At 42.6% G+C, this 12,526-nt stretch overlaps 1 protein-coding gene across 10 annotated transcripts in view; it reads left to right on the top strand.

Moving 5' to 3' along the window:
* Positions 1-12,526, top strand: part of NFATC1 (nuclear factor of activated T cells 1) — a 118,762-nt gene that overhangs the window by 39,760 nt on the left and 66,476 nt on the right. For all 10 annotated transcript variants that reach the window (XM_071736290.1, XM_071736289.1, XM_071736288.1 and 7 more), the window contains exons 4-5: positions 6,066-6,268; positions 9,316-9,488. In XM_071736290.1, coding sequence (XP_071592391.1) covers positions 6,066-6,268; positions 9,316-9,488 — 376 coding nt within the window. The remainder of the gene's footprint in view (positions 1-6,065; positions 6,269-9,315; positions 9,489-12,526) is intronic.

The following is a 12,526-nucleotide window of genomic DNA, read 5'->3' as shown; positions in this document are numbered from 1 at the left end:
GACATTAAGCACCAGTTATTTTTTTGAGGCTGTAATATAGGTACATTTTTAAAACATGACAGTTTGTTTCATTTTATCATTCATCATGTGCAGTTACTGTACCAAAGTTTGGGAAAGTTAGCAATAAAGCTATTTGGTGTGTAGCTCTCTTAAAGAGACAGGCAGCAATTTTAAAATGTCACTATTTTATAGATTTTTCTTCTGTTTGACCTTCTTGAAAGCACTGTAATTACATTCCAAAGTATTGATGGGAAAAAAAGGGAAAGAAGCTCCCTTTTCCTCAGACTAGGTGTTCAGTCTCACTAATGATTCTCTCCAGATGGACTCAGGGAATTCCTTGAACAGGTCTAGAAATGCAAGTGGGCCAGATGGACATGTAGGGTGTTGCTGAGTGTAAGTAGTGCTGCAAGCAGTGTGGCCATCAGTTAGATGGTAGGCTATGAAAACGTAGATACTGTTGTTTCTTTTTTTTGAAGCATAAATGGATGTATTTTCTTGTTATCCTTATTATGTACCAAATGTACAAAGAACAGACACATGTTTGTAGATGCATTGCTGATCTAAAAATCATAGACTCACAGACTCACTGGATGGTTTGGATTGGAAGGGGCCTGAAATATCATATAGTTCAACCCCCCCCTGCATGGGCAGGGACACCTCCCACTAGACCAGATTGCACAAAGCCCCATCCAGCCTGGCCTTGAACACTTCCAGGGGTGGGGCATCCACAGCTTCTCTGGGCAACCTGATTCAGTGTCTCACCACCCTTGCCACCCTCACAATAAATAATTTCTTCCTAATATATAATCTAAATCTACCCTCTTTTTATGGATTTTACTTATGGATTTGTTTTGTTTTGGGTTTTTTTTGCACATCATTATCATTAAAGATGCAGCCCCTAGGAGCCTGAAGAGTCAAGAGCACAAGGTGCTGACTAGTTTAGAGGGTGCCTGGTTGTGACTCATTTTGTGATGAGTGGTAACTGTGTCCTGAATGCATTGGGACAGGCTAAGCCTGAAATGAGCCACTATTTAGAGTCAGAATCTGAAGGAATGTATCACTGTGGGCTTTTTGCAGGCTCTTTCTGGAACTCGCAATAAGTACACTTAAAAGGTATTTTGTATTGTAGTTCCTTTTTTTCCTGATGCTGTGAGTGGCTGCAGAGGGTGTACCTGTCTGGTGTGACCATTCTTTTGGTAGCCTCCAGGAGCCTCTCCATGCATGTTAGGACAGGAAGCTTCCTGAGCATTTCAACAGATGTTTCAGCATGCCAAAAGCATAAAGCACACAGATTTCAGCCACGTTTCTTAAAATAAATGTCATGGCTTGAATAATAGAATTTTTTCCTCACAGTATTAACTACCAATGCTGAAATACCATTTCAGTTACTGGAAATGATGTTTGCAAAAAATCCTTTAAAATTAGGTAGCTATAGCAAAGGTTGGGAAGGGCTTGCTTTTTTTCCCCAACAGTAGTGTTAAAAGCACCTCAGATCTGTCTGCTCATCATTTTTCAGGTCTGTTTAATTCTGATTGCCAGATTTCATAGGTATGCACCAGGCGCATGGGTGAAATCCAGGCAGGCTGAGTATGCTCATGTCTGTGATCAGCCTCAGGTTATGATCTCTGTAGGGCTGAATCATGTCCCTTGCAGTCAGATGTTGGATGCAAGGGGTGAAACAGTGCTGTTTCCCTCACGCTTTGCTGGCTGCTGGGGAAAGGCACCAGGCATTCAGTGCCACGGCACCTGGACACGCAAAAACATTCACCGTGGAAATGCAGGGTGCGCAGGGAAAGGCTGGGGTTTGCTTTGGCACCCTGCACCAAGATGAGAAGCAATCACCTGGTGAGAATCAAGACATGTTGATGGGAGAGGGCCTTGTGAAAGTGATGACAGAGAGGTGTAGGAATCCCAGGGAAAGCTTGGTGCGGCAGAGCAGTCGCCCAGCTGGTGCAGCCTTTCCCTTGCTCTTGCATAAGATGCTGAAAGGTGACAAAGACCTTCACTGTGATTGGTCCTTTTCTGGTGTTAATTACCAGTGACTGCATCACATTTGATAAAATTAGAGGAGTGTAAAATAGGCCCACAATTAAGTCCGATTTTGATCTTAGCATCTTCCAACGATATAAATGCAAAAAAAACTTGAGACCAGTTCAGACATTTTCAACTGTATTGCTTGAAAAGGAAAAGAGCAGAATAGTCAGTGGTCAGTCAGAACAAGAGAATAAGACCTACTTTCATTTCAAAATCAAAAACACTGACCACGGATGTCTTATCTCCATACTTAAGTTTTGCCTGCATTTTTCCTTTTTATTCTAAATGAGGCAACTGCTCTATCCTCACCTTCATTTGGGAAGGAAACCACATCAGAACATACCGTGCACCTGATCCTTATTTTCATCTAGGTCCTTTGACACTTTCACAGCAGGGGCAGGTACAGCTCTTTCCCCTTTAGTCTATGTATTGCCAAACAAAGCGTGCTTGGTAGGAAAGGCGCATCCCTTATTACGAATGCTGTAGCTGGGGGCAGCCTTTGTCACCTGTACTCGGCCTCTGAGTTATTAAGAGAACTTCGGGCTGTGTTACACAGAGAAAAAGATAAAAATAGAGCGTCTGACGCATGTATCCCATGTCGCATGCCAGGAAACAGAATCGTTATGCCACATAGTACAGTATTCCAGGGCATGCGTGGAAAATATGCATAGATGTGAACACGTGAGATCTTTTCCTAACCAAGAAAAATACTTGGACACCTTTTCCCCTTTCCCATTTTATGCCTCTATTTTTTGATATTCCCCTTACCTGTTGACAAATCTAACACGTTGCAATATTGCCGCTCTTCTTTGCTGCCAGCACCCCTCTCATCTTGCTGAACAATTTGTCAGTAATAACATTTTCCTGTGTATTGAGGGACCCTCCGAATATTCTCATTGCACACAGTTGAGAGCAACCAAAATCCTGCCCATTCTCCAGACATCTGCAGCCTGCTAGAAACTCTGAAAGCACGATGCTGTCTGTCACAGAGATTGTGCGCTGGATCCATAATCTAAAATTAGTAATCCCCGTATCCACATGCCTTTAAATGTTAGTCCTTGCATTGTTCTCTTTTATTGCTTCTGTTGGCATGCCTGATTATGTGATATAATATAAAAGTAAATAATGCAGTGAATTGGGTAAAACTCAAAAGAGAAATACACATCAGAGATCAGATGCCTTGTACTGCAGAATATGAATTAAATTTTGCGGTGAATTGAGAGTGAGTATTTTGCTTGTTTTGAGGGCAGCAAAATCAACTGTATAATGATTACATTAGTCTTTCTGGATGTTTCTGACACTTCACAGCTCTTGAAAACTTATGTTCATTCTATGAGGTAGCCACTATTTGTATTTCAGGTGAAGAAGTAGCTATCTGGGACTAAGTAAACGTGGATAACGGATCCAAAGGGAAGCCCAGCAGGGCTGTATGACAGGGCCTTAAAAAAAAAAAAAAAAAAAAAAAAAAGCTGCTCATAAATTTTGTTTAAAGACCACAAGCTAAAAAAACCCAGAAAAATTGTATCTGAATTCTGATTATTTGTTTTCCAGCATGTGAACCCTTCTCAGGGGAGGGCCAGCATACAAAACTGAGGACTTTGGGTGTTCAGTTGCCTCCTGGTAGGAAACCTGTGGGAAAAGCACAAGCTGAGACTCAGCAGTAGGTTACAAGATACAGCAGCAGCTGAATTCAGATTTAAAGATAAAGCCTGAAATAGCAGAACCCAAAGCAAGACCAACATTTTTTGACCCCGTTGCCCGGATTCAGTAAAGCATATGGATACCTTGGTGTGCAGTTTTGCTTTTGCTGAATTGAGGTTTGAGTTACTCGCTAGTCTATTTTTATCTTTCGAGTGGCCTTGTAATTCAATATGTGTTTGTTTTAATTTTACACACTCCATAAAAAGCACTGTCCATGACAAGCTGGAGAAGTGACCACTGGTAATGCATAGAAATTCAACTGGTTGTTGTGTCACACTGTCTTACTTTTCCCCCTTGCAAATTTGCCGTGCCCCTTGCAATCAAAAATACTCCATGATGTCTCCTCCATCACATTGGCTTTGCTGCTGAAGCTGCTGAGATGGGGTGAGATCAGCCCCGGGCCGAATCCAGGTCACTCTGCCAGCCCCACTCTCTCGTGCCAGCAGTGGTAGTGACCTGCCAGGGCTGTGAGGCAGGGAGCACACAGTGGTGATGATGAAGATGGTGGCATCCCCATGGCAGCCAGCTGTGCCAGGAGCATGCCTGCAGTCACCCACCTGCAGTTCAGGTTGCATTCCCTATCTGTGGGGGTGGAAGCCAGGAAGCCCTCTTTTTTCACCATAGCACTAATGTTGATGTCAAGGGTCACAAGAAGCAGGTGTTCCCTGTGGGGCTGAGTTGTGCAGCTCACAGCACCCTGCTGAAGGCAAAACACAGGCTCTCCTTTTCTCTCTCTCTGCCATTTTACTACAGGTTTTCAAACTGCTGCTAATGTGCTTTCAATCTGACAGTGCTGATACTGAAACCCCCTGTATCCTATCAACCCCATGGCTCCATGGTAAGATACAGCTGGTAAGGTACTGCAGTGCTGGAAGTGCACCTGGTTGATGACAGATGATGTGTCTGGGCACAGCATCTTTCCTTGCTCACGCACTGGTCATGCATTGTGGTACCTGAAATGTTGCCATTATGCATTCCTGTTGCCATCAGTGTGTTTGGTAGAAATGAGAAGGCTTTGTGCCTATATTTGCACTCACCAGAATTTTACAGTGTTCAAGGAGTAAAAGTGACATCTTTGTTCTTAATAGCATTTCCCAATGTCAGATGGTAAAATATCCTGGAGAGATAGCTTTTATGTTTTTATCGAAGCCACAGACTACTTTTGAAGACCTTATGAGGGTGAAAGCAAGCAAACCAATAATAACAACACCATGTGATGTGGATTTCACCACTTGCTTTCAGCTTTCTTTAGCTTTGGACTTGCACACACCATGAATTAAAAATGTTGCTCCTCACCAAATGATCAGTGCTCTACTTTTGATCAGTCAGGTTAAGTGATGGTGCAGTGATGTTGCACAGCTTGTGCCCAAACCCACCTGAACCATTTGCAGGGAAAACTAAACCTACAACAAAGCCAGCAGGTTTGCTCTGCAATGGCACATCTGGGACAGCCCACCTTCCCTGTGCTCCTTTCTTCTATAATTGCTGCAGCTTCTCTTTCCTTGGGTAGCTACCTCAAGTTTTTGAGACTCATTTCTCAGCATTGGGCATCAGTGTTAAGCAGAGGTTGGAGCTGTCTAAGGACAGCTGCAGTTTTCTTTGCACCAGTGTGAACCCAGATTAGCTTCTTCAGGAGATGGTGATGATGAGGTCAAACTCTGCTCCTGCTCCATCCCCAGCCTGTAGCAGAAATAACTCCTGTTGTCATCAGAGCAGTCACTGTAACATGGATGAAGTTCAAGTCAGGCCCAGTAGCTTCAATGAGATTTTTGTGCGATTATAACAAGAATTTGACACACATGGTGAGCGACTAGTCATGTATATGTGATCTGTCTCCACTCTGTCCTGGAAGGTATTTACCAGCATAAAAATCAGCTAATGAGGGGACGTGTCACGAGCAACAGCCTGCTGCTGCACGAGGAATGACCCAGGAAGCTCAGAGATGGATGACCTGTGTTCTTTCCACTTGCAAACCCTGTCACTTTTGCCATCTGCAGTACTGAGAAGGAGCATCAGCTTCATTGTGGGATTTTTTTCTGAACGCCATGGCAGAATTTATGCAAAGTTTTCTGTAGATGTAGCAGGAGTGCTCAAAAACTCACCCCATGTAAAGCGCCTCAGGTCCTTTTAAGATAATGAGACATTTTCTGAGCACACCTTTTTAATGCACCAGTATTACATTACAGGAAAAATGGAAGGGGGGAACTTAACACATAGCACCTGTCACAAGTTCTCTCCTTGAATTAGGCTCCCCTGCTTATAAAAATTTAATTGATTCCTAGCAATTCATGTGCATGGTTCTCAGTGGGCGTTTTCTGTTCTCTTGCCAGCTACATGGTTACTTAGAAAGCGAGCCGCTCACGCTACAGCTGTTCATTGGCACTGCAGACGACCGCCTGCTCCGACCCCATGCTTTCTACCAGGTCCATCGGATCACCGGGAAGACTGTTTCCACCACCAGCCACGAAACAATACTTTCCAACACCAAAGTTCTGGAAATTCCACTTCTTCCAGAGAACAACATGAGAGCGATGTAAGACCTGTATCTGACTCCTAGCAGTTTCCTCTTTGTCGCCCCAGCCGATTCCTTCTGTGTTGTTTGGGGTTTTATTTATACACAATTTTCATTTTCCCATACTTTTTTTTTTCTTTTAAAGCTTTCTCTGTAATAGTAGGTTCTCACAATTCTGCCCTGACAAATTGCCCCTAATCAGCGTAACAGCAAAATGAACTTCACAAATATTTATGACAACTGATTGCTTTCATTCTAGAGTTTCAGCCAATGTGCTTATTTGCCATTTAAAATAAGTATCTCAGTTACCAAGCTGTAAATATCTCCTACCTCAGCTCCTGCATTTAGTTTCTAAATATGACACCTCTTGCTCCTGTACGCACTAGCATAAGGAACAGGGCCTATTAAAATTTATCTTTGGATGTCAAAGGAAACTCTTAGAGAACATTTCCAAGTACCCTAGTGGTTTTGGGGAACTAATAAAACCACTTGTGTTTCTTACGTAATAAAGGTGAGCATTTTTCATGGCAAAGCTTCTAGAACTAGGAGGACTAAAGGTTAGAATTATTAAACTGGGTTAAGTTCACTGCTATGCAAAAACAGCAGGAATAGATGACTGAGGATCTCTGAATGAGTAAGAGTCTGCCTCATAAATCAATGCCCTGTAGGTTCATTTACACACAATTTAGCAATTTCATTATAGGATTATGTATAAAGGACCAAATGTCACTCTGTATGTGTGACATACATGATAACCTCCATATTATTTAATCTCATCTTCTCTGCCCCCTCATTCAAATGGTCCTTACCCTTATTTGAGGTGTCTGCTATGGGAGGAATTTGTGCATACTTGTGTGCATGTACATATCTTGAAGTCTGTAAAAAATGTGAGTGTATTCATACATATATATAGATGCGTGCACCTTTGTGTGTATGTAAAGGAAGATAGAAAAATAAGTAGGTGGTCATAAAGAAATCAAGAAATCCTGGCCCCAGGGAGCTTACTAAAATGACAGTTTCACTCCTTGCTATTCATACATTTTTCCAGACCTTAATGAAATAAAAATCATACCAGACACCTGAAATCCTTCTGCAGGTGGTGGTCATTAGAATCTGGTTTGCAGTGTCACATACAGCATGCCCCAGTGTGTCTCATGTAAACAGAAGAGCTAGAATGTTTAGTTCAGTTGCACTGCCAGCTGGTCTTGGGGTGATCACTCAAGGACCTCTATCACTGTGATGGGTTAAAAGTCATAAAAAGCCAGAAAAATTATAAGTCCCATTTGCTGTCATAATAAGCTTGCACAACTCCGTTGCAGTTATTGACATTTCACCAATTTTTAGCTATGCAGTATTTATTTGTCCCTTATCTAGTTAAAATAACATATTTGACCATCTAGGAACCATATTACTGTTTCAATTATATTTTTCCCTAGAATAAAGGTAGTTACACAGTTGAGGGTCCAAGGGGAATTTTTTTGTGACATGCTTGACAGAACATTGTAGAGCTCTCTCAAGAAGCACAAACAATGCTTTGGAAAATGTAAGCCTTACACTTTGGTTGTCTAAAACCTCATATAGCACTAACAATTAATTGAAATTTGGAGTTAAGGACTTCTCTCACACATTCTGTGTACTCAGGCCTTGATTCAGTGAAACAGAGAAGCTCATCTGCACATTTAAACTTTTGCATTTTTAGCTACTTGACTTAAGAATTCAATGTCCATGACTTTGCAAGCAGGAAATTAAATGCTTTTTCTCCTCTGAACTTTATTAGCTCTGAACTAATTGTCAGTAAGTAATTTTTACTTACTGTAAGTAAGTCAGTAAGTAATTTTTACTTACTGTACAAGTGTTGCAATAGGAGAGATGATATTGAGAAGCATACCCTCTATCTTACAGATCTTGGCATAGATTTTTGACATGGTACAAATATTTCATAATTCTTATGGCTTCACCTCCTCATATGCATTGTTGAGAAATTTTAATACTTTGGTTAGTTTCTTTGATCATATCAGCAAGAGTATTTTTCTTATTCTGAAACCCATACTTCAGAAAAAAGGATGTATCAAAACCATAGTGCCATACCGCTTGCTCACAGTTTGCTTCAGAGCAGTTTCAAAGGTGTGGAAGGGGAATAAAACTCTTAGAATTCAAAATAAAATTAAACTATGCATATTCTGTGTATTTAAGTGCATGCCAGAGACCAGTACAGAAACTTCAATGTAGGCTTTGTCGTCATGGCCAACGCAGAGATATTTTTGTAGAGGGTATTTGATGTGCATATGTTTATGTATCTTTTGTTCTGAGAACTTCCTCTATTGATGTTTACTTTCACAAAAATGTTGACTTGTAAACCCGTCAAGGAAAAACCAAAGTTTAAAAAAAGAAGAAGGGTCAAAAATAAGAATTGTTCTATCTGACAAAATGCACATTTTTCCATAAGGTGGAAGGAGGACTCTGAGTTTATTTTTTTTATGCAGAGCTTCAGTTCAGCACTCAGCTTGGAAGTATTTCCTACTCATTCAAAAGCAAACACATTGAGAGTTAAACTGACCTCAGGAGAAGCTGTGTTCATTAACAAGCATTTTCAGGAATTTGTCCTAGAATAAAAATGTCATATTTTTCTCCACATTAGGTGCAACAAGTGAAATGGTAAGTAACCTTGCTTTACAGATCAGTAGCACTTTGGGCACTACTTTCTCATCGGATTGACTTTTCCAGTCTTGCTGTGTCTTTGAGCTTTAGTAATCTGTAAGTGCCATCCTTGCAGAATGTGTGGGGGAAAAAAGATCTTTTCGATTTTGATCTGATAACTGAAGTAACGTCCTAAATTTCTGTACTCAGCAGCAGCTGCTCCCAGTTACTAGAAATAGCCCCAACTTAGTTATTTGTTGTTACAGGGTTAGCAAAGTCTGAGGTGTTCAGCCTGGTCATCGGGTTGTGTCTGACTCAAATTTTTAGGAAGGATGTACAGGAGAGAGAAATAAGATAAGATACTGCATGCTTGTGCCTTCCTGAAGTCTGCTTGAAATTAATCGGACTGCTTTGTGTTTCCTTTTGGATAGCATTGACTGTGCTGGGATATTAAAGCTCCGAAACTCTGACATAGAGCTGCGCAAGGGCGAGACAGACATCGGTCGGAAGAACACGCGCGTGCGGCTTGTCTTCAGGGTTCATATCCCACAGGCTAACGGCAGGACCCTCTCCTTGCAAGTATCTTCCAACCCCATCGAGTGCTGTAAGTAGCAACAAGCATCCTTCTCTTCCTGGGTATTGTGCCACCCCACATGCAGTCTTTGTCCACCAACATGCTACACATTGGTTTCGCTTTACCTGTCCAGTTGGTGAAACTTTACCTTCTTTATAATAACACACCTAAGTTATGTGATACACACAAGTCCACGGGCCCTGATGGGAGGCACCCAAGAGTGTTGAGAGAGCTGGCTGATGTTATCACCCTACCACTCTCCATCATTTTCGAAAGATCATGGCAAACAGGAGAGGTGCCTTAGGATTGAAGGAAAGCCAATGTCACTCCAGTCTTCCAAAAAGGCAAGAAGAAGATCCAGGCAATTACAGAACAGTCAGCCTCACCTCCCTCCCTGGAAAAATGATGGAGCAGCTTGTTCTGGAGGTCCTCTCTAAGCACATGGAAGAGAAGAAGGTTATCGGGAGTAGTCAGCAAGGATTTACCAAGGGGAAATCATGCTTGACTAATCTGATAGCTTTCTCTGGTGTTGTGACTGAATGGGTAGATGCAGGGAGACCAGTGGAAACATGGGACAGAAAAGTCTGCAGTGAGATGGATTAAGAACTGGCTACACAACAGAGCCCAAAGAGTGGTGATCAATAGTCCAGCTGGAGACCTGTGACTGGTGGAGTCTCCCAGGGATCAGTGCTGGGTTCAGTCCTGTTCAAAGTCTTTATCAATGACCTTGATGATGTGACAGTGTCTTCTCAGCAAGTTTCTGATGACACAAAACTGGGAGGACTGGCTGATTCACATGAAGGCTGTGCTGCCATTCAGCAAGATTTGGACAGACTGGAGAGCTGGGCCAAGAGGAACCTAATGAGGTTCAACAAGAACAAGTGCAGAGTCCTGCACCTGGGAAGGAATAACAAAAATAACAAAATGCACCAGTACAGTTTAGGAGACAATGTGCTAGAGAGCAGCCCCATAGAGAGGGACCTTGGAGTCCTGCTGGACAAGAAGTTATCCATGGGACAGCAATGTGCCCTTGTGGCCAAGAAGGCCAATGGTATCCTGGGGTGCATTAAGAAGAGTGTCCAACAGATCAAGGGAGGTTCTCCTCCCCCTCTACTCTACCCCAGTGAGACCTCACCTGGAGTATTGCATCCAGTTCTGGATTCCCCAGTTCAAGAGGGACAGGGATTTACTTGAGAGAGTACAGTGGAGGGCTGTGAGGATGATTAAGGGACTGGAACATCTGCCTTATGAAGAAGGGCTGAGAGACCTGGGGATTTTTAGTCTGCAGGAGAAGACTGAGAGAGGATCTAATTAATGTGTATAAATACATGAGGGCTGGGCATCAAGAAGGAAGGGACAACCTCTTCTCACTTGTGCCCTTTGATAGGACAAGGGGCAATGGATTCAAGATAGAGCACAGGAAGTTCCACCTCAACATGAGGAAGAATTTTTTTACTCTAAGGGTTACAGAGCCCTGGAACAGGCTCTCTGGGGAAGTTGTGGAGTCTCCTTTTCTGGAGACTTTGAAGACCCATCTGGATGCATTTCTGAGTGACCTGCCCTACTTTTGGTCCTGCTGTGGCAGGGGGGTTGGTTCAGAGGTCCCTTCCACCCCCTGACATTCTGTGGTTCTGTGATTCCAAAAGCACATGGATTATACTGAAGACAAAATACCTGTATCTTAGAAAAAAGTGTAGCTTTGTACAGTGATGAAGGAATGCACTTAAAATAAAACTAGGATGAACTGAAACTAATAGTAGACCTGGGAGTGATAAGCCTTTTTTGGGGTTGATTTCCTATCATAAAGGTAAGTGCCATAGGAATTTTGGAAAACAGTTGTTGTGTCCTATTCCCTGCTTGTCTCCCCACTGTAGATGAAAAATCAGCAAACAAAACCCCAACTCCTTTGATGAGGAGGTAGCAGTATACTGTAGCTGAGGCACTGGCACAATTTGTCTGTGACTGCAGAATACATTCAGAAACCAGGTTTCTGTAATGGGGTCTCCATGACTGAAGAAACTGTTTTTTATCAGATACACTGGGGCACCCTCCAAGAACACCTGTGTCATTCTTGCTCTGTAAGCCTTACCAGCCTCCCACACACAAAACAAAATGTTTGCTTATTGTAGCATTAACACTCAAGCATAAGTGCTGGAAATGGAATTTCAGTCCAATTCCCATTGCAAATTTGGTCAGCTGAGTGGGTTTTTTTGGATTCCACAAAGTTGATCATTCTTGTGCTAGCAAGGTAGGAAGTAACATCTGAAGGGTATGTGAGAGTTGAGCTTTGAGGATTGGGAGCAGGAGGGATGGGGGGGAAGGCTTGACCTTAGCCATGACACATAGTCCCATGCATGCTGGAGGATTGTGTCTGCTAAGCTGGAGTCCCACGTGATGTGTCTGGCAAATCCTGGAGCTGATATATAGCAGAAGGCACTATCTAAATACAGGTCTGTACAAAGGAGGCCACTGAATATGAGGCTCATTGGATTTATATTGGTGAACTGCAGCTTTCATGGTAATGCTTTGATGAGCAAAAGTGTGGTATGTGCCTCCTGAAAGGAGTGGAAAACAGGAGAAAAAATAAGTGCTAGTGTTAATTCCAGTGAAGAGAGTGGAATAAGCTGGTGACAAAACCTTCATGCATAGAGTCATAGAAAGTTAGGGGTTGGAAGAGACTTCAAAAGATCATCAAGTCCAACCCCCCTTATGAAGTAGGGCCACCTACAGCAGGTCACACAGGAACGCATCCAGGTGGGCTTTGAATGTCTCCAGGAAAGGAGACTCAGCAACCTCCCTGTGCAGCCTCTTACAGTGCTCTGTCACCCTCACAATTAAAATATTCTTCCTAATATTTATATGGAACTTCCTGTGCTTCATTTTATAACCATTGCCCATTGTCCTATTATTTGTCACCCCTGAGAAAAGCTTTACTCCATCCTCCTGGCACTCACCCCTTACATGTTTATAAACATTGATGAGGTCACCCCTCAGTTTTCTCCAAGCTGCAGAGCCCCAGCTCCCTCAGCCTTTCCTCAGAAGGGAGATGTTCCACTCCCTTCATCATC

Source organism: Heliangelus exortis, chromosome 2 (assembly GCF_036169615.1).
Source record: "Heliangelus exortis chromosome 2, bHelExo1.hap1, whole genome shotgun sequence".
Classification (NCBI taxonomy): Eukaryota; Metazoa; Chordata; class Aves; order Apodiformes; family Trochilidae; genus Heliangelus; species Heliangelus exortis.
This window is presented reverse-complemented; position numbering and strand designations above follow the sequence as displayed.